This window comes from Rissa tridactyla, chromosome 4 (genome assembly GCF_028500815.1).
Source record: "Rissa tridactyla isolate bRisTri1 chromosome 4, bRisTri1.patW.cur.20221130, whole genome shotgun sequence".
NCBI lineage: Eukaryota > Metazoa > Chordata > Aves > Charadriiformes > Laridae > Rissa > Rissa tridactyla.
Window position 1 is genome coordinate 36,630,681 of NC_071469.1, and position 23,310 is coordinate 36,653,990.

General features: G+C 37.9%; 1 protein-coding gene across 4 annotated transcripts in view; it reads right to left on the reverse strand.

The window, feature by feature from the left end:
• The window catches only part of DPH6 (diphthamine biosynthesis 6), a 211,846-nt gene extending 200,914 nt beyond the window's left edge, over nucleotides 1-10,932 (reverse strand). Inside the window, exons 1-3 of one of the 4 annotated variants that reach the window (XM_054198801.1) lie at nucleotides 6,558-6,645; nucleotides 6,259-6,361; nucleotides 3,968-4,161 (exon numbers count right to left, since the gene is read on the reverse strand). In XM_054198801.1, the coding sequence (XP_054054776.1) occupies nucleotides 3,968-4,135 (168 nt within the window). In that variant the 5' untranslated portion in view covers nucleotides 4,136-4,161; nucleotides 6,259-6,361; nucleotides 6,558-6,645. Of the gene's footprint in view, nucleotides 1-3,967; nucleotides 4,162-6,258; nucleotides 6,362-6,557; nucleotides 6,653-8,612; nucleotides 8,732-10,685 lie in introns of those variants that run through there. The other 3 variants (XM_054198799.1, XM_054198800.1, XM_054198802.1) reach the window with 3 other exon arrangements.
• Nucleotides 10,933-23,310: the final 12,378 nt, after the last annotated feature.

The following is a 23,310-nucleotide window of genomic DNA, read 5'->3' on the forward strand; positions in this document are numbered from 1 at the left end:
GTCACAAGCAAAGCCTATTATTATTATTCAAATGTTTCATACAACCAATATATCCAACATCAATTCTTATTTTTCAGCTGATGATCAATGGATGATATCATAATTAATAATCCTTCAGTCCTGAGATCCAACGTCTTAATTTCTTTCAAGAGTACTCTTTGGTTTTTTGTAAGCTTGCAGGTTCTGAACCCACAAAACGTACCACAAAAAGAACTCTGACAGAAATCACATGTTAAAACTGAAAATGTGCTGAAAATCAACTTGCATGTTTTATAATAAATACAGGGAAATACACTACAAAGAAACTACAAATAGAATCAATTTTTGAAACACTAATTTCAAAAATCTCAAGTAATGAAAAATGTTATTGGAAAAGATGAAAAAATAGCTAGAGGAAAAAACATTTTTATCTAGCTCAAAATTCTACAAATTACTCCAGCAGTGGAAACGTATCAAAGAAAGGCAAATCCTTCAGAGAGCAGAGGAGATAAGGCAAGAAACCCGGAAGAGGACAGAACTGTCTACTGAAACCCAGAACTGAAATAAATTATCTTTTTACAGTCTGGAAGCAGCTCCAACCACTGCCCTAAACAAAAGTTTAGCCATAGTCCCATGAGATAGAAAAAACAATCCAACATTCAACCATCTGATACCACTTCTATATGTGCTTACATAGAACATCAATGTATTATTTGGACAAGATCGTAATTACATTGAAAAGGGGAGAAAGCAGTTAAATATGCCTATATTGAGAAGTAAGTTGTAGGAAAATTTCATAAAAACACCTCCATGCTCCAGAGTTTCCAACCACTAAAGGGAAAGAAACACCGTTTTCCCACACATTTCCTGGTTTCAAAGACAGCACCCAAAGATAATTCAGATAACTAAGAAAATCGAGTGTTTACATGCTTTGTTGAAAAAAACTCCAATATGCAAAGCGACAAACATGGACAAACAAGGGTATCAGTAATCCCTATTCATTAACATGGACAGTAGATTAAATAAATTCCTTAAGAGTTCAGGATTTACATGTCTCACAAAGTAAATATTGTACTATCAGGTGAGGATGGCACAGTAAGATACTTTTAGACACCATATAAATACTCTGATATGTTTCACAATATATATTGAATACAGAATCTACACCAAGGCAATAGGCAACTAAAAAATAAATATAAATTTCCTTCCTACCTATCAATCATGTGGGTTTGTGACAATAAAATTAGCAGGTTTACAGTCATCGGCAGTCAATATCACTTAACTGAGTCCCGTGAACTAGAACAGGACTGTTGTCCTGGGTTTCCCAGCACTGCAGGGGAATATTTAACTTTTTAGAAATCTTGTTCTCATAACATTGTGTTTAAAAACATCAAATATTTTCAAATACATACTAGATTTTCAAATGTATTTTATTTTTTTACTAAAGTACTTGCAATACAAGTGTTCTTTACGAACGGAAAGTGAGGCAAACTATGCAATTTTGATCTAGACACACCTTTCCTGTATTCTTGGGCCCAACCATTTGACAGAAAAACAGAGTTACGTTAGTTTGACCAGTGTTTTGAAATTATGTCCACTCAAGGATGCATTTTGACAAGGTTTCCGCAGGATTCCTACCCTCCCTTCAACAGAACGCAAACTGAGCTCTCTGTTTAAAACTATTAACATCTGGAGAAAAAACAAAAACAAAAACCAAACCTAAAGCAAAATCCCCAGTGATTAAAACTTACATAGTAAAGCTAGAAAACTGCAGGTATAAAAAAATCTGAAAAAATAAAAATAGAAAGCTTTCAAAGTTACTGTTAACACACAAAAGAAAAATTTTCCTATATTTTTCTTAAAACTAAAAAAAACCAAAGACTTACAGCTGCGGTAGTTTACGTCCCCCTGATAATTTTGCCATTATTCATCACAATATGCAAGACTTCTACTGAAACTGTTGTACCAGAACTTTACATATAGGTTTGACTGCAAAGACATGGTTACCCAAAAATCTAACGTAACGGTAGTATACTGTTAATATTTATGTCTTTAAAATATCATATAGTAAAATCAATATTTCTCTACAGGAAAGAAATAGTTATTTAGTTCCAGACAACTTGATAACATCTCTTTCAACTATAGTTATAATTATCATGTACAAACTTCCAAAGCAGAAGTTGTCAAGATTTAACATTAGCATTAATTTATGTCAGGCATCCATTTCTCCAAAGACAGCAAGAATCGAAAAGGAAGTATCATCTTAATTGCCACTAATCTGCCCATTTTTAATTAAATTGATCAGTAATTTATTATCTTACCCAGCGGCAGAAAGCTGTTAGTATGCAGCTTTAAGAGACAGAATATACTAGTCCTTCTAATTTCTAACACTATCATGGTTCAAAAATAATTTAACACTGCTGTACCGTATTTCTTTTAATTCGTGTACTGCATGATATGCACATTCCATGTAAAACCTCTATGAAGCACCCTAGAGCATAATCATAGAATCACTTAGGTTTGAAAAGACCCTTAAGATCATCGAGTCCAACTGCAAACCTAGCACTGCCAAGTCCACCACTAAACCATGTCCCTAAGCACTACATCTTAATGTCTTTTAAATAGCTCCAGGGATGGCGACTCAACCACTTCCCTGGGCAGCCCGTTCCAATGCTTGACAACCCCCTCAGTGAAGAAATTTTTCCTAATATCCAAACTAAACCTCCTCTGGTGCAATTTGAGGCCATACAGTCTTCATGTTTCATAGTCTCATACTCCAACACAGGTGTATGATCTTGATTTTACTTTAGAGGAACACAATTTCCCTCACAAAATGTTTAGAAGATGTAACATTCAACTCCAACGTGGTTCAGGAAGCACTCTGCACTCAAACCACATTCTTAGGTCTTATCTGAATGTTGATTTTTTTTTTTAAATGAACAAAGAATAAACCTGAAGCTTTTAGGTTCATGAATCTCAATTCTCATTTCAATGGAAGAAGGGGGCTAGAAAATGTTCAATACCTGAACTGAAGACTACAAATACCTTTAGTTGACATTTCAGAAAGCAGTCTACCAGTTTGATCAATAAAATTAAATGTGCATTTACTTTTTTTAAAATAGCAGTTTAGAGGATTTTCTGGGCATTGTATTGTTTTAGTACTGTGCACTGCAGTCATCAACTCAATTAACTGGAACAGACATAGCATGTTCATTCAAAATTTGTGTAAAACCTATGGAGTCAATGGGAGGTCTTCTATTTATTTCAATGAGATGTGATTTATTTCTGATGGAAAATCAAGTGCTACATGAAATATTTTGGAAAAGAACGGAGAATACAATTCAGGTGTTTTGGGAAATACGCTCATTATCTCCCTTTAATTGGTTTTATAGCTAAAAAGAATTGATAAGTGTTATTGCTATTATGCAATATACAGGGCTACCAAAATCAAAACTATCATGGTAATATTCTGTAATACTTTCTGAATGATCTGCAACATACAAACAAATAACAGATTCTGGTTTACAGAGAGTAAGTGTACACAAATGGAAATGTCTAGACATTACTTTCCATACATTGATAAACGTACAAAACCCAAAAGATCTCTCATTCCAGTAATCAAGCAATGCGTTATTTCAAATGTGAAACTACACAAATGTTTTATTTATAGATAAGTTTCACAATTATGTTTTTTGTAGTATATGCCAAACACCTGATACAGATTTTTGTTATTAAATAGGAACAAGATTTTAGCTTGAAGTGGGGATTAATAAATCTGAATTACATTGGGGAAAAAGGAATAAAGTTACACTATATATTTATAATGCCAGGAAGAACATAGGAATAGAAATAAAACTTGCAAGAGTAAGTGTTCAATTTTTTTCTCAAAGCTCTCCTTAAATACCTATGTTTATCATTTACCTAAATTCATAAATGAGTTAAGTAATATAATTGTCTCCGGTTACTTAATTTTTTTCATTCAGCATACCTTAACAAGTTTCAGGAGGTGGTAAAGGTCTTCAACCTCATCTTCCTGACATGTGGTATACACTTTTCCAGTATTTACACTGGTACCCTTTATGAAACCACGATACAGCGGCAAATCCAATGCATCAGCATATAGGTCAATGGCATGGTGTCCTACTGTCTGATACATATAGCTGTCCAATTCATCAGTTTGCCCTGCCACGATTAAGAAACAAGCATATGAGATACATTATTTCAACAATTACAGATAATCACAATACTAGAAAGTACAGAGAAAATCTAAATGTTAATATTTTTCAGTTCACAAACAGATGTTTGGTGACAATAACTCTATAAACATTGAAAGAAGAAAAAAAAAAAGATTTCTCCACCTAACAGACTTATGGAGAGGAAGACATCTGTCACAAACATGCTGCCTTTTTGGAAATTGTGGTGTCTATTTCTTCTTTAGTATTCCCCCCTACTTTATCCAAAAAACTTCTAATGGTCCAATTCTGCTCCTATTTAAATAGTAATATTAATAGGAACGCAGTTCAGAGGCACAAACCCAGATGCATGTCAACATACTCAGAGTAAGAAATTTGGAATGCACTGCAACACTGAGAATAAACAACAGGTTGTCAAAATTTCCAAAAACTTCACTGTTAAAAGTGTCATTATGGTCATCAAGAAAAAAAAGGAGATTATTTCAGCTCAAGTAGAATAAAAGTAGACTGCTATAATATTTTGACATTGCTTAATATAAAAAAGAAAACGAAATCTGTTACAATATCCAGGCCCTTTCTACCTTCACTCCTTTTAAAAATTAATCTCAAAGTAAAATCAATTATTTGCTGCTATTGCCTTTACCATAAGAAAAATTTAACTGAATTTTCTTACAAGCAGTTTGTAGCTAGCAGATAAGAAAAAAACCAGCTAAAATACAGACATCATGGACTAGAATTAAATCTCAAATTATATGATAAACTGTTTACATATAAAATCTTTCCAATAATTTTTCAAGCAGATTGATAAAGCAATACATCATTATTGGTGAAATCTCCACTTTATTTATTAAAAGCTAACACAGTTCACTATTTTAACGCTAATTTGTAATACTGGAACTTCTCTCAATTTGCATAGGCACATCTGCTGTATACCTATGTAGCACATCTTGCAAAGAGAAAGGTCTGTAACATTGATCAAGATAACTAACTTGTGATGTAACAATTAGGTCATGTCACATTTGATACCGTACAACAGATATGCTTTTGCTCAAAATAGGCAAATCCAGACACATAATCACAACTAACCAACCTAGACCAGGAGAGCTGATTTAAAAGAAAACTCAGTGGTTTTCGAAATACATGAATATGACAAGGTCTTTAAACCGATACTCAGTTCAGAATACACAGGTTTTTTATTAATTGAGACTCTCCAGGCAACAGTGGTACAAGATAAAATAAAATGAAAGGCATAGAATCCGCTATTGCCTGAAGCACCTCAATTAACTTTCCACAGAATTTCCAACTACACACTTAAAGAGAGCATTTTATGATTTTAATGACAATATTCTACATTTCTGATGCGGATAAATTAGTTTAAAGACAACATATTTCAACAAGATTAGAGACGATTATTTGCTAGCTACCCAGAAAATAAACTGTTCCTGTATTCCCTAGCATTTGCCAGGTCCATCCCCGATTCATTTGTGATGGCAGCTCCCTTTTTCCTTTACTTTCTGTGTATCTTCTTACCAAACAGTTATGAGATATCATACTTAATTCTGTAACATATGTTGAAGAGTTAACATACTTTATGTTATGTTATGTTCTAACTAAAACATTCTCCCCTACCAACTAGGAAACAACTCACTTCTTTTTCAAATTTCAATTCAAGTTTAACTTTTGCTCTAGTCCAGCACAGAAGTACTCAGCTCACGCCTAGCTCACGCCCTCACCTCACCACTGACATAGACTACCTGAGTTTCTCCCGTTCTCTTTCACAAAAGTAACTCTAGGTGCAGCCTGTGAGGAACTGATCACAAAACTGATCCAAGCTAAAAGGAATGAAAAAGGCAGGAAAAAGAAGTGCAACAAGGTCAGTTCCAACCCAGATCAGTACCTCAATCCAGTTCACAAATGCTGGGCTAGAATAATGGAGGAAGATATACAAGGTTAAAAATGATCAGCAGCAAAACTGCATATGTTTGGCAGCTGGAATGGTTTATGACAGTTTAAAGCTTCTTTTCTTTGTTTCTTTTGTTTAATGATATCCTCTACCACCTTTTACTATTTGTGCTACTGAACTCACACAATCCCGTTGTTCACCACCAGGAATATTCATATTCTCCTTTTTTCAAACTGTGTAAGCTTTTCTTTTAATGATCTTCATCTTCTTTTGTTTTTTTTCCCCTCTGAGGAAAAACATATTTAATACTATCTCCATAGCATTTTCTTTTTTCTGCATCTTTTAAGACTTCTAGATTGCCCTTCAATATGCAATACTATATAAAAACACATAAAGGAACTTAATTCAGGCACAGCTGTGCCTACATTGTTTCTAATATAAAAAAAACCCAAACCCTCCTGTAAGAAATGTGCCTTTCATACCTGTGTTTTCAGCAGGTCTTAAATTGGCTAGAGCAACAATCTGATGCCCAGCAGCAACACACTGCATCATATTATAACAGCTGTCCTTCCCACCACTGCAAGAGAAAGAAAACAGTGGCAATTAAAAGTACTGATAAAAGTTTTAGCCCCTTATGACTTTTGCCTAACTACTTAAAAATCAGTATCATCAGAGCTGGTTATAAAGTTTTGAAATTAAAAAAAGGTCGCAAAATATTAGCAGTAGAAAAAGGATGATTTCACCATACAATGTTTACTGTATATGTATAGTGCCTACATACAGTATCCATAAAGCACATTTCCAGTTCTGTATCTTATTACTAATATGAGAGGTTCCATAAAGAACAGACATTTACACTGGAATCCCTTCAGAGCAAGGACTGTCTTCTACTCCAGAAATGAATTACTCTGTAGTCATTACTAAATAACTTGGATTAAAAAAACCCCAATGATATCTGCTCCAGAGAGTTGCCAGCGCTAGCAACCTTTTTAAATGAAGACTGTCATGTTAAGAATAACATTTATCTGTCATGGGATACTTTGTCTAAAGTTTCAACATTTTAAACGTACTTCCTATTCTCAAAAGCTGTAATTATTACAGGCAGTAAGTTCAGTTGACACTGCATTGAACATAGAAATTTTTTAGTACATATAACTGCAAATAAAAATAATCACTGTGGATTAAAAAAAAAAAACTAGAAAAACAAACAGAACAATGTTCTTCTCTGAGGCCAAGAGATGATGTTCTAACACAGAGAATACAATTAATTTTTACATTCATTGAAGGTCTACTGGAACCTTTTCCACTATCAGCGAGGAAAGAATCCTGCCCTGCTGGTGCAAGTGAAATACAGTATTTTTAATGGATTTTAATCACTATCAAAAGAAATATTTCAGTCTAACAATAAAACTAAGAGTGCTCTAGAACACACACTGCTTGCAAAAACCACATTCAGACTCACAACCTTCAAACTACAACTGCAGGTGGGGATTCTGTGCAGCTTCTTTAAATGCCAAGGGACAAAACCAGTCCAGGGCAGGAACTGGAACAGAGATCTAGACCAGCTCTGTAAAACTGCATCTCGCCTTAGAGCCACTGAGACATGGACAAGAGAACAGACAGTACAAGCAGTCCTTGCTACAACAGACCGTTTGTTTCCTTGTGACCAGAATATCACTAACAAACTTCAGCATTTCCAACATGAAGTTCCTACTTTCATCCAGTCCTCTATGCAAGAGTGTTACAGGAATGTAACCATACAGCTATTCCTCTCAATTTCTGCTTTTATCCATGCTAAAATTCTGTACACTGACCTTCATTTGCTGTATACCTCAAACCTAAAGTAAAAATAGTATAAATAACATGGCATTCTTTCATACTTAACAGATTTTCATAATGCAGTTGCTTATGTTTCAGTGCTATAAAAATAAATATGGTAATAAATAGATTCCTAATTCAAGGTTCCATCTTTACCTGACATTATTCTCATGCATACCTACAACTTTCTTATAACCTATATATAGACAAAAAAAAATAATTATAAAACCATGTTCATTAGTTCTCGATATTGTGCTTGACAGCTTGAAAACTTAGATAGTATTCACTTCATAATGTGAAATTCCAGGCTTAACAGAATCACAATGAGACAAAGGCTCTTTTCTTTCTGAGTGACTTCATTCTAAACAAAGAAAGCCTCCCACTAGATCTGATTTCAACTCCAAACACAACTTCAGAAAATTATGACAGGAGATAATTGCCTATGCTGTTTACCGCATTTCAATAACATTTTTTTAAAAATCAAAAATTAAAAGGACACTAGAATAAATCTTTTAATCTTTTCAATTAATTTACAAAAAAAAAAAAGTTAAGATGAGGCTACATTCACATTTCCCACATTTAACCACTGATTACTTGATTGAAATCGGTAGAGTGTTCGCTGGATCACATGCTACTGTATTGCTATTTATTTTCTATATAACTGTTACCATGGCCCTAAAAACTAACCATACAAAGAAACAAAATGAAATGGTGCCTACCTACAAGGCCTTCTACTCTAGCTGTAAAACACATGACAGTTAAGACCAACGAAGCCAGACAGCCCATTCTGTGGGAGGAAGGTGGACTCGGCACAGTCCCAGCCTGACTGTTGTCTAATAGATTGTGACACAAAAAAAAAAAAAAGAAAAGAAAAAAAGATTTAAGAAGAGAGGTGAAGACAGGTACTGAGGTAGCCTGGGGACTGCTCTGAATTCTCATCACAGAAAAAATCACAAGGCCTTTTTGTAGAAAACTGTTCAAAGTCAGGCTACAGCCAGGGTTAGTTTTGACAATGTCGCAAGTATGTTAATAGGTAGGCTTATAAACTGACAAAATACCAGAAAAAGCACAGTAACCGTAAAGATATGGGTCTATGAAAGACTTCTGAGCAAAATTCCATTCTATTAACAAGTGTAACCATTTACACTAAGAAAATTCTACAAGAATTAGAGAGTTGAGAAACATCATATTCCAGGTAGAAGACTGTCTTTAAAATATCCGATTTAGCACAAAACACAATACAGGGTTTACCCTATAAATACCACCTTAAAGAAAGACTATCAACTTTAAGCACGGTCAACATTTTAGAAGAAAAAGAACAGGTTAAAGTAGTTTTATATATAATCCTGACCTTTTCAAAAGAAAGAAGCACTTTTCAAATACTTTTTTTCCCCTCTGATCTTTGAGACTAGCTCTGTTACAAAGATTTCAGACACTTTGATGTCTCTTTAAAACTCTTCTTAAAACTATTACTGAAACTAAATCCATCCTTGTAAAATTGCCCATTAAAATAGCAATTGTGTCAGAAACCTGTTTTTAGGATTTTATTTCATCCTGCCTTTTAACACATTCCTCTGCTTAGAGAATATCAAAATAAATAAGGCTGGAAGACAAAATCTTATCTATAAACGCACAAGAAAAAGCACAGAAGCTGATTTTCCTACTCTGTATTTAGGCAAATCTTGAAAAATGTATACAATATTGGCTGTATTTTTTCCGCTTTGGATGATGTTTGGAGTGATTTGCAATTATTGCGGCCAAACTCCAATTTCAACAAGGCATGATATCAGACGTTGCGTGAGAGAATTTAATACATTAAATGTTAAGACTCTAGTATATAGTTACTGCACCCACAAATACACTGCTCACATCTGCACGACCCTTTTCCACTTACAGGTTTCCTACCTTTTTTCTTAACTATTATTTACGAACAAAACACCACACCTGTCCTTGTTACAAAATGTTAATCTCTTTCTAAAAAAAATACAAAAAAGCCATTTACAGTACAAGAACTGCAGAAACTGACATAAAGCAGCAAGAGCGTGGGGGGAAGCAAATACAGCAGCCCCTGACAGACTTAAATGAGTGAGCTTCATCTTTTTAAAAACGAGCAAAATGAAGTCTCTCCCAAAAGACACACTAGAAAAATCTGCCGTTGAGAGTTCAGAAAATTTATCCTCAGAGAGCTGAAGGTATTTGGAAAGGAAAAGCGCGGGAAAACCCAACCGCAAGCGAGCAGAACTCCCGCTACCTGCGGGGCAATCGGCTCAGGCCCCGCAGCCCCTTCGCGCTGGAGACTCGGGACAGCGGGATAACGGGTAGCAGGCGATGGCGGGAAATAATTTTGGGTGTTGTTTTCAGGTGGGCTTTGGTTTTCTTTTTTTTCTTTTTTTTTTTTTTGTTTAAACCAGACACTAGTAGTTCTTGAGCGTCCCGGGAACAAGGGGAAAGCAGAAGGGAAATTGTTACAGCCTCCCCCTGCCTACAGGCAGGGCCCGCCTGGCCCCGGCCCTCAGACATCACCCGCCCCCGGGCAGCAGACGGAGGGCCGGCGGGAAGCAAGACGCCGCCGAAGCCCGATCGCTCCGCGCAGGGAGGGAAGGAAGGGAGAGCTGGGCCGGCAGGAAAGACACGGGTGGGAAGAGCCGGGGCGGGCGGGTCTCCCCGTCGGCGCTGGGTGGAGCGCGACCCGCGGGGCTGTTGCCGGGCGGGCTCGGCCTCTCTCCCGCGCCCTCCCTCCGCCTGCGAGCCGCTCCTCGCTGGCCCACACGGGCGCTCCCTCAGCCCGTTACCTGATTAAAGCCACTACTCTCATGCTGCTGGCGGGCCCGGGGGGCGGTAACGCTAACAGGGGAGTGCGTGGCAGCTGCGAAACGCAGCGGGGAAGGAGCGCGGCCGTGCCGTAGGCTCTTTCCGTTGCTGCCGTTTGGCCGCCTCCCCTCAGCAGAGCCTCCTCGCGGGGCAGGCCGGGAGACTGCCTGAGCAAGCGGCAGGCGCGGCAAGCCGCCGCCTCTCCGTGCCTGGGAGAAGGACTCTGCCTCTGCCGCGGCCCTGCGAGCCTGGTGGGGCGGCAGGGGCCGGGCGCGGCCCGGGTGAGGGCGGCGTGGAGGGCGCGGCCGCGGCCGCGGAGGCAGCGCGGGGGACGCCTATGGAGGGCAGGGCGGCCGCGCTGGTAGGCCCGGGCGGGCGGCCCGCTGCCGGGGCTGCCGTGTAAGTCAGCTCCCCTCCCGCCTTTTTCCTTCCCGTCTACAGCCGCGCACCTGTTGTAAGCGACTGCTGTGCAGGGAACGGGGAGCGACCGAGTGAGGCGGCTGGTCCGTCCCCTCGGGTGGCTGCTGAGCGCACAGCGGGGCGTTGTCGCAGCCCGGCTTCACGACAGCCCGGGCGAGGGAGGCTGGGAGCGCCCGCCGTGAGGGGAGGAAAGGCCGCGGGCCTTCACAAGTAGCCGCGGGCCCGGCGTAATCGCGGCAGCCGGCCCGGGAAGCCGCTGGGCGAACCGGGCGGCGGCGGGTGCTCGCCAGGCGGCCAGTGACCCCCGGCCGCTTGCGGGGCAGTGGGCGGGAGAGCAGCGCTCCCTCACCTCGTCCCTTTGGGGGGCTGATGGAGGGGACCCCTTTCGAGTGGCTGGAGTGACCCCCAGCAGCCTCTGTCGAGGGGCCAGAGCGGGAGGTGAGCAGGGAGGAAGGGTAGAGCAGAGCAGAGCTCCCGGCTGCCTTGATGAAGGCCTCTGCAAGCACAAAACATCCACCTGCACCCTGGGGTTCAGCTTCTGCAGACCAAAAATCTAATCTTGTCGTGTGATCCCTATCTTGGGCTAATTTTCAGAGCAATCCTGCCGTAAACGCATTCAGCAGACGCCACTGTAGGTTTGCAGGCGAAGTCAACAAAAAGCTTACTCAGGTGCCCAGTCTCTGAATCGAGACACAATTTTATTTATCCTAAGTCACAGAAGAAACCTGTGGGTTAGTTCTGACAATGAAACCATATCACTAGACTAACTTTAAAAGCCTAATGCTACCAGGTAACACCATTGCTGGGGGTGTTGTGGCAGTGTTTTGAGCAGTGGTCTGAGGGATCACCACGCTCAGGGCTTTGATTCAGAGGGCCTGTGGGTCCAAAACGGGGAGAAGAAACCACTGGTGGGCTGTTGGGTGGTCACCCTGGCCAGAGCCAGGTGAGTAGGGACAAGCACCGTGCCTCAGGGTGAGCCTCAGCACTGCCCCATGCTGTGTCTTCATCTGCAGTGCGACCACTGGTGTCCACAGTCCAACTGGTACATTGTACCAGGAATGCTGATTCACGGTTTCTATCGAATTTAGTTGCAGCAACTGGTGCAGCTAACAAAAGGCTTTGTTGCTCAGGGCTGGATACCCCTTCAGTATGCTTTATGCCTTGCGAGTGCTAACTTACCATCCCCCTGTAACATGGTGTTGTACAATGCTGTATAACCATCTGTACCAACCGGGTACAGATGAAAAAACAAGTTCCTTACACACAAATTGTTGGGTCTGAAGTTCCTGGGAAGAGAAAAGATGGAAGCAAACAGAGAATCAATATTCTAAGAAAAAAACATTTTGTTTATAACAATAAGTATGCCAAAATAAATGCCTAGTGAGACAAATATGTAAGATTTTTTGTTCAAAGCTCATGAAACAGTTTGAAAGAGCACTTTTTTTTTTTTTTTTTTAGATTATTTGAGTTTGCATGTGATTTGTACAGTCACTGGGAATTTTAAAATAGGAGTGGATAGTTATGGGCATATATGAAGGTGATGATGCCTTCCTAAATATACTTTTGAAAAGTTAAGAGGTGACAATCAGTATAAAACTTACTTGATAAATAGTTGTGAAAAGAGAGTAATCACAATATGGATTTTTCTGCATAGGAATAATTACAAAAAGCACATGTTTTAAAAAATAAATCCTCAGATGATGCTTTGACCATCACAGACCAGCAGTTATGAGACAAAATACTCGACTTAGATTGGAATTACTTACAGGACAGTTGGATTTCCTTCTAGCTTAGTGATGATGACTTAATGTATAATTCTGCTCTTCAAAACATCTTAGATGATGTGAAAGAGAGTTACTTAGATGTGAAATTCTGATGAAAGGGCAGGGACTTTGGTGGGGGGTTGGGGCTTCGTTTTTTGGCTCGGGAAGGTAATGGAGGCCTGTTCTGAATTAAAACTGTAAATCCAGTGTGTTCAGATTTTATCAGAGATTACTAAATTGAATGAAGCAATACTGCATAGTACCTGAACTGGTAGAAAATAAGCACACTTCTGAGGAACTGTAAAAAAAGGCAGAACAAAGTTGTTTGATTTATTGCAACAAAAAAAAAGGGGGGGGGTATGTATTTTATCATACATCACCTCTGTCTTTTCTGGGTTTGAATTAAATATTTTTGGTTTTGATTATCACAAGAAAGAATAATTCAGCTAGTAGTTGTGAACACTTAATTTGCAATACTTCGCAATGATACATGGAAAGTCTAAAAATCATGTACAGAAGTTATTCTGCTTTGTAAAATTGAGAGGCCATAAAATCAGTAGCTTAAATCACACAGCATTATAACAAATATTCAAAGACTTGTGAAGCTCTCTTCTAAGTAGCGTTGTTGGAAGATCTGGAAAAGAGAATAATTCTGAAGTCCCCTGTTTTCTCAAAGGTCTCTTATTATTAATCTGTTCTGATACAATATTGTTGTTTTTTCAGCAGATGGTTCTATTGCATTCAGTTTTACAGCTTTCAAAAAACAAATTTCCACTTGCAAGTCAGGCTTGTTTGAAGTAGAAGTTACATATGACACTGCGGGACCAAAGTCTGCTTCATTTGCTAGTGAGACTGGAATTTTTGCTTCCATTTGATGAAGACATCAGTAGTTATTTGCACAAATAAAAAAGTGGGATTTGGCTCCCAGAATTTGTGAAATATGTCAAAATTGAATTAGTAAAGTGGGGTTTCAAAACAAATCTGTATTTTACCCAAAAAGATAAATTATTTGGAGTATATTCAGTGAGAAAATCCGTTTGCTCTCACTCACCTGATGAAATAACTGGTGTAGTGTCACTGCTCTTAAAAGGTTCTGCCGTAGGACAGTGGACAAAAGACAGTGCATCATCTCTCGAGCTGATTGCCCCAAGACATTCTGCGGTACTGTTTCAGCAGCTGAAACAATACGGTTCACCAAAGCTGCCTTTCTTCTCGGGGAAGTACTGGCTACTTTGTACAGAAAGCCAGCAATAGCTCAACGCTTCTTTCTCACCCTTTTCTGCCTAGAAAGTTGAAAATAATTATAATGAATTAATATAACTGGAGGAACCTGTCAGAGGATTAAAAAACGCAATGCAGTATCCCTAACGATCTGGAATAGTTAATTAAGTTCTCTTATAAATGAGTTCCAAAAATAACTTACTTTCAGTAAGTTATTCTGAGAAACAGTCACTTTAGCATACCTGAGCTGCAGTGCCTATTAGAAAAGGGCCAATTATCCAGTGATTGGCAGTTAAAGGTGAACCGCTGAGGTTCTTAATTAAAAGATTTCCTATTATAATCACCAGTAAGTAATGGAATACTGCATATATAAAGCAGACGTAATGTTAGAAGAACATTTCTATTTTGAAACAAGGATTTTGAAAATTGTCTCCTCTTTTGCTTACCATGCTAAGTCCGAAACAGGAATGTTATGGTTTCCACGGGTGCAGCTGGCACTGTGCCACTATTGCCCCTCGTTAGTGTCCTGCTCTGACTCTTCTGCAGCCAGAGGTGTTTTCCTCATCTAACAGTTGGCAGAATTTTTGCTGCTGTTAATACCCAGAGCTGTTTATGTAATACAGAAAAATGATTTGAGATTCTACAGGAGGATACTTCTGTCTTTTTAACTGAGAAACTGGCTGTGGAGCTCCTTTAGCTGCGGGTCATTAACAACTTCCCCGAATTTTCACTTAACTTCACAGTAAACAGGATATTATCAACTCTTCCATGAGATACGCAAATTTTGGGAAAAACTTTGGGTCTGGAAGCATGAGATGTATTGACATGCTACTAAAATCTGAATGAAAGGAAGTTCTCAGGAGGCATATCTCCCCATCTGGGTGTAGAAGACTCAAGGTCATTCTGTCTACGTTTCAAGCTCCCCAGATGTAAAGAGCTTTGCTCTGAATGCTGCATAACCATGCTAACAGTGCATTATGCCCAAGATAAATACAGCCTACTAAGAACACCTTGTAACACTGTTCACCTCCTTTTAGACAGAAAGAGGCATACAGTGACTTCAGATCTGTCTCCAGTCACTCTCACGGATATGGCCTTGGTGATCAGTGCTGTACGCGAAGGATGACTTACCAGGCCTGTGGACTTCTTGCTCTTAAGTGCTCCGTATAAACACCACTAAAAGCACATACAGTTAATCCTATTGTTCCTAGTTCTGGTAAGACAAGGCTAGTCATTTTTGTAGGTGATTTGACTTGTTTCTGCAGAACTATGAAATACAGCAACTTTACTTTGTCCTCTCTTTAGCATTCAAGAAGACTCTTAGACCTGTGTTCATGAATCACTGCAACAGAAACAGAATTTAGCCTAAGATAGCATTATATAAGTTCTTGACTGGTAAGTAATGGTCCTCATATGATGCCAGTTTTTCTTAGCTTTGGATGAACTTAATCAATCTACTAATCTTCAGCGAGTCAGAAGTATAAAATTAACCTTATAAAGTCACGCCTCTGTCAAAATGACCACTCCAGTGGTCCGTTTCCATTTCCAGCAGGCACTAGCGCAAGCTAAAATTAATATTCACTGACAGCTGAGCAGTTTTTTCACTTGACTAGATCTGTTTTCAGTGTTTGAAATTTTTATTTTATTAGTAAAAGCGCTAACAGTAATTACCACCAAGAGAAACTGTCAAATTTGACTGGCAAAATCCTTCATTTACCTTTTCTCTGTTCAGCTTAGTCCATGGGATTTTAATGTATTTTTCTCCATAGGAAGTCCTTCTGTACTTTCAAGGCGGGGAGGAAATGTCTGAGCACGAGCACTTCTAGCTCACCAGAAAGCCTGTAGTACCAAAGGAGTTTCTGTTCTACCTATATCTATTATTTTGATTGCAATAGAAAAGCTAAGTGTGGATGTTGTATTTACAGGTTAAAGAACTTTTATATCCTGTCTTTTTCTCGCTTATAAAGAAAAAGATGGATTTTTTAGAAATAAACATTTCAATTTTAAAATTTTTATGTTTTAAATGCAAAACAAATATGAGCACTATTCTGATGTTACATTGAAACAAATGTAGATCAGAGATGGGCTTATTATAAAGTACATGTGCAAGATTCAAAATCAAGTCCCTGTTTTCTAACATGACATGTTTCTTGTGAAGCTGTATTAACTGCGAGTGAAGACTCTGAAGATGGAAATTTTGGAGCATTTCTGTATGTTAGGGGCTATGATCTCCTATTAACCATTCTAGAGAAGAAAATGATCTTTTAGTCTCAATAATCCTTATAATGTGTTCATCATGCAACAACTTTGAGCCTTTCGCTATAGGCTTAATTTGTTGGGAGTTAGCCATCTATTTGATGTCTTCAAAACACCCAGGAAGAATGTGGTCATGGATAATAACCCATGAGAACAGAGAGAAATTAGCTATTTAGTTAATGAGGTTAAGCTACAGTATCTTCATCATCATGAGCTAAACCATTGGGATCTTGTAGGCAGAAATGAGGGGGATATTTTTACAGAGATGCAGAAATTTAGAGAAACAGCTTTCAAAGAAAAGAGTCAGAAAATGGAACTGGTGCAATGAAAATCTAAAAATGAACTATAGTATCTTACTGTGGCGGTATGTAATTTAGGGACATTACTCACTTACTAAATAGTTCTGCGATTCATCATTAAGAATATTTGAGCAGATTAAAGCTGCTGATGTTTCAGGGGAGTAAGCAAACAGCAGCTTTTTTGGCCCATTTGTTTCACTGCAAAGATCTTCCCATATCATAAAATATTTATAGCATAGCTTTAAGTAATGAAAAGGACTATTTTCTTTCTATTCCATTGTTCTTGTTCTGTTCAACTTTGCCATTACAAATAATGTTAATAACTTTAACAATCAAAACCATTTTTAACTGTGTCATACTTAATACTCTTTTCATCTCTCAGTCAGTTTTTTCAAGAGAGAATTAATCTAGTAAGTATGGAGCTGTTGTGACCTAATTAGCAGAGTAGCGAGCTTAATTTTGAGTGATACAGAATAAAGCATTTTATCACTGCAAAAAAGCAACAAATCAATTGTAACTTTCAATGTCCCGTTGAACTTTATTACATCATGTGTGGTATAAACCACTGAGATAATCTGCCTCTGATTTTGAGACCTCAAAGAAGGGTGGCTGTGACAGTGCCCTTTGAAATAACACCGAAGCATCAGCTCCCATGTCAACATCATGCTCTAATCAGTGCAGTCTTTTTTGTTGCAGGGTCTTCCACCTTGTAATTGACCCTGACATATGCTATTCACTCTACCCCTTGGCTTTGGACATATAATTCCTGTCATGGTCAATTATTAGGTGATAGAGCCTGCAACCACAGGGACCATTGCTTAAAATCATCCTACACAGTAAGCCCTGAAGTGACCAAATTCAAATCTAACTGGAGGGGAAGAGGGGATGTAGTCTTTGATAAAACTAATATTCTTTTCACTTCTATATAGAAAAATGTCAATTTCCATCATCCTATATATTACTGAGACAAATGGTGACAGTGCTATTTCTGAAACAGGTTAAGGAAAAGTACAAAAGCCTTTACCAAACTCGACATACTCTGAAATGAGGAAATTGTCTGTACGAGCATACAGTATGCATAAAAATTAGATTACACTACATTTGAAAGGCAGATGAGAGTTTTAAGAGTGACAAGTGGGCAAGTGCTAAAAATAAGGGCATGTTACTTCCTTTCCAACGCTGCTTTGTCTGTATGCTTTCTTTGATGGTGTTTAAGCTTTGAAGTAAAGAAATACTTTGCAAAAGCCTGAAAGACACTTCCGATTACTATATCGATAAGAACTGGTTTTGAACAAAAAGGTCTCTTCTAGTTGTCCCATTGGTTCTATAATGCCTTAGAAATTGGGAAAAGGCAAAAAACAGGACACCTGGTCTCCAGTCTCAGCGTAAGCATTATGATTTTCAAAAACATAACAGTTTTGCCGTCATTGTATTACTGCAATAACAGTACAGAATTGTTACCACTTCAGGAATAAGAGCTGAGACGAGCAGAAGTTTACCGCTGCAGAGATATACTTGAAAGGCCAGGTTGTGAACCATGGGTTCATTTCACAGATTCCCTGGCTGTAGTCACCTATGCCCTTAACCCAGAGGGACAGCTGTCCCTGGGTTTTGCTGCATGGACATTAGTTTCAGTTTGCTAGTTGACGTTGCCTGATTTGGGTGGTTTATTTGGTTAGTTAGTTGTTGGGTTTTTTTGTAAAAGCTGAAGGGAATTTTGATAATCTGTAGTCTTTTCAGTCACAAATTATTATCTACAGGAATCTTGCACTGATTAGTTTCACTGTTAACAATTGACTTAATTCTTTTGTACCTAAGCAACACAGCTCAGAAATAATCCTTAAAAGACCTTCGCAAGTCTGCCGAGTTTTACAGGTAATACAAACTATAACATTCTTAAAAATGTGATTTGGTGATGTCTTTATTACATATCTTAGCCTGAATAGACAAAGCTCTAATTAACATTCATAAAATTATCTAAGTCTTTTAAAATCCCATCTGTACAGTTTGTCTTAATGATGTATACATAGCAGAGCAATCCCAGTAAATACCAAGCACATACAATGCAAGTGCTTTTAATTTAAACCATACTGCTGATTAATGATGGAGTATTCTGAAACTGTTGTATGTGTTCTATATTTCAATTGTACGGTTGTTTTAAGACTTGAGCACCTTCCTGCTGAGGTACACAGTCCCGCATATATCTGGGAGCAGTTACTCCAGCAACTGCTGTTACTGTGTGCAGTGTCCAAACAAGTCAGCTTTGGGAACTACCGATTTAGCTGCATATGGGTGACTGTAGCAGAACGTGTAACCCAGCTTAGTTTGCAAGCCAAAAACTTACAGGTATCGAACCTATCAATATATGCAGATAGCAAATTTGCACCCCTTCAGAATTAAAAAGAGTGCTATTCCTAACATACATGCTTTTTATCTGCCCTGCACATATCATGTGACATCCTAAACATTATTTCATACAAGAGTTAATTCAGCTTTCAGCAGTCTGCAGTCTGTGAAGCAAGGAGAATAACTCCTGCCTGGTTTATGGTTTAAAGCATGATTGAATATACTAACAGGGCTCCATGAAGTATTCATTTCAATACATATAATGTATTTTAAAAATACTTCATCTCTATACGGGTCTCATCATTTAAATAAGTGGAGCATCTCTATTGTGCTTAAGAAGCAGAGGCAATAGAGACCAAAAATACTGGGACAGCACCAGTGATCTGAACCTTGGAATTTTATCCTCTGGTCAGTAACTTGTTGATCCCTGCGAGATCATTCATGCGACTTCAGCTGTTCTTTGTTTCGGTTTCTCTGTCTGTAAAGTGGGCATAGCTGTACCTTGCAGAGCATTTTGAGATTTATAGGGGTTTACAACTGCTTAAGTTACAAAACATCATTGAAATAAGTATAAAAAAAGAGTCTTTTCAGAAACCTTTAAACTCAGTTGTTCCAAAGATCAGTCCCTAGCATTTAGGCAATTAAGGTAAATACTTTGTGTCTGATGAATATAATTTTATAGATTTATAAGATTATTTTATTTTTGATGTTTATATGCAGGTTCCTTTGGGGAAGTGTGCAGGGACATCACAAGCAGTGTTTAAATCTCACCACGGCAACTGAATTTTCTGTGCTCTATCAATAACATATTTGCAGAACTGCCAGATGGGGAGAGAAACTGCAGTGAGAAAATAATGGTCAGGTTTATAGTACAACAGAAAAAAGGATCAGACATTAGATACATGATTTTAAAAGCATATTTTAACTAACTTTAAACGTTTAACAAACTTCTTAAATAAAAGCCTTGCATTGATCTGTCTGCAAGAATGACAAAAGAAAAAGGTGAAAAAAAAATCATACAGCTAAAGCTGACACAAATCCTAACCAAATATAATTAATACTGAATATAAAAATATTAAATATTTGGGTGATAAGTGTTGCGGCCGTATGAGAGTCAGAAGGTTACTATGAGCTTTGCAGTAAAGATTTCTAATAGGGTCTATCCAGTCTGTCCTTCTTCCATTACGGAGAAGATTGGTAAAAAAGGAGAGCTTTGAAAAATTTGATTCTCCCAGGCTACTCTGTATACAACGGCATTAAAAAACAAACATTTAAAGACAGCAAACTTGCAAAACCTCAGTGCATTTTTTAACCCATTTTCAGGCAGCATTAGATCAACAACAGAAATAATTGCTGTCAGTTTGTACTTTTTGACCAATAATTCTCTGTATTTCCTGCAAGAAACTTGAGTGATGCAAATGACCTTATTTTTACAGCATGCTTTTATTAAATAGTTTATTATTTTGGCAGACTAATAAAGATTTTGGTATTTGCTTTTATTTGCAATAATATTACCACCACATAAAAAAGGATTTTATGTTCTTTTTGAGGAACAAGGAGGATAAAAGTGTTGATGGATAGTGCAACTAAGGCATCAGCAATGAGCTGGAAATGAGACACATAAATATGAAAGCAGAGCTAAGAAAATAGAACTGCACCCTTGGCCTTTCTTAAAAGAACACGCACATGCCATGGTTCATTCATACAGTTACAGAAACTCCTTTTGTTTTCAGTGAGTCAGTGAAAATATGCAAAGACTAAAATATTACTAAGATTCTCAGTTGTTTGGCATATTTCTGTGGTTAATGTGGTCGTGAAATGTTTCTAAGCATTTAGAGAAGTGACTGGTGATCACGATGATTTTTTAGAAGGTGTATATTTTATTTGAAGTATAAATTTGCTCCTCTTTCTAGGTATATCTTAGCGAAAGGTAGTAAAGCAATATGGGTTTTCAGTTTTCCCTTTTTTACCCCCAAACAGACCTAATTCTTCAAAGATCAAAGAGCACAGACCTAGTAGCCAGGTTAGACAATCACACACAAATTTTATAAACAAAATTATCAATCCTCTAATCAAAAAAGCCTAGATAGTGTGTAATAGCATTAAACTTATTTTCTTTTGAATGGGGGGGTTCATTTCAGATTGAAAAAATTGTGACTACAGTATTCATTCTGCAATAATCTGAGCTCCTCGACCACTGGAGGTGGTGTTTGCTAGGGGTATTTGGCAGGGCATAGGAGTTGCTCAGCATCTATTGTAATCTGAACCTAAATTTCTTAAGGTAAGAAATTTATTCGAAATGTTATTCCAATGAATAATTGGATATGCTTTAGAAATAATGACATACACTTGATTTGATTGAGGGTACTTAAGATCTGAATTTTACATATAGTCACCCCTCAAAAAGACAGCCCATGCAGAAAAATACGAACATAGAAAATACCACATGAAAAAAAGCAAAGAGGCAAATAAAACTTCGTCTCACTGGAATTTTGTATGTTCCATTTGCCTTTTTTAAAAGGCAGTCAGTAAGTAGGAATCACGAAGTATGAGTTTCATAGAAGAATAAATCTAACAATTAATTACATGTCAAGGCTTAAGAATCAAAAAACTGCTTATGCCCATTGCCAGTCATTCACTCCCTGTCAGTAGTAGTTCACATCTTTCCTGGGATGGCATCCAACCACAGTGGCATCTAAAATATAGCAGGCTATATTGTTACAGTTGGAGGTGAAATCGAAAGTTGCACCAAACAGAAGTGACAAATTCACATTGCTCAGTGTTGCCTAGCAATAAGAGATGAGTTTATTATGAACACTGACTCTAACCATCGCAAAGGGGCTTTGTATTCACACCAAAATGCCACTACTCTTACAGGCAAAAGGGGCAAAATGGAGTGGGCAGAAGGAGGAAACAGTCGTAGTAGTTGTAAGCGCTCTCTGAATTTCAAGATTCCTCTCTGTCTCTTGGGAACAGCTCAGGAAGGAAAAGGCAGAGCCTGCCTCTTGCTGAACTCTTGAGGTTGGCCAGGTACCTCGTTACCGATCTTAATCGTCATTTTGAATGCCCTTAGTAGTGCTGTTTCATTAGTAATGAGCTCGTAGCTTAGAAACTTTAAATACATAAAATCTTTACAGAATGTTCGCAAGAGCTGCACAGTAGTTTTCATTGTGCGGTGCTTTCCATTTGCTTCATCTTTTTTTTTTTGCTTTTTTTGCTTTTTAGAGAAAAGGACAAGACTTCAGGGAGGTCTTCCCTCCTCAGACACTTTGCTGGTTTCCTTTTTAACCACTGTCTATATGGGAGAACATTTATTTCTATCTCAGACATTGGACTATGTCTCTCAAGGTATTAATTACCTAACTGTTCACATCAACAGTATTTTCAAGACATTATATAGGTATCCTTGAAGACCTTACTGGCCACCCACCCACATTTTTAGGCACCTAATCAATTTTTAAAATCCACACAATGGCTCCTATTAAAAAAAAAACCCACTCCAATAACTGATCTGTTTCCGTGCTTTTATGCCATCTGCATTTTTGACAACTGAATATTTTTGACAGCATGGTCCATTGTGTCCAAGTTCACATCAATTTTTTCCTCTCTTTTTTTTTAAACATCACGTGACTACATATATGATAAGAAAATGGGCTATATCGCACGTTTTGCTTTACAGATTGGGGTTCAAAGTGGATTTTTTGAAGTGACAAAAAATACACAAGAAGTATTTCTATTATAAGGATGCATTTATATTATAAAAATAATAGCTTCACCAAGTGCTATGTAAGTCAAGTACATTGAGGTTACAAAAGAGTTGTGATTTTAAGAATCTTTAGAAACAAATACAAAACCTAATGATGTAGTGTAGAGATGATATGGTTTAGATAAAATAGGATGAAGACTAGATAAAAATTGCTCTCCTTTATATTTATGAAATGGTTAATTAAAAATGCCAATGCAGAATTACCTCCTTAGCTTACACGTTCATCTAGTCAAATTAACTGAACCTGTAAAAAATGAGAGTTTAATATTTATATTTTGTGTGCAAAGTGGAGCTACTGTCCCAAATTCTCATTCATGCAGTAAGCTTTGCAGGTACAAAACCTAGGTACTTACATTCTGTAAATGTTTTTGTAGAACCTTTAGTAACTTTGGTCCTTTCTTTATTTCAGATTCAATGTGTTACAAACAAACATATTCCACCTGTTACAACAATCTGGCATATTACTTTCTTGATACGTGATGATACAATACCTCTCAGGTTTGCTGAGTAGCAAAGAGAAATGTAAGCAAATGAA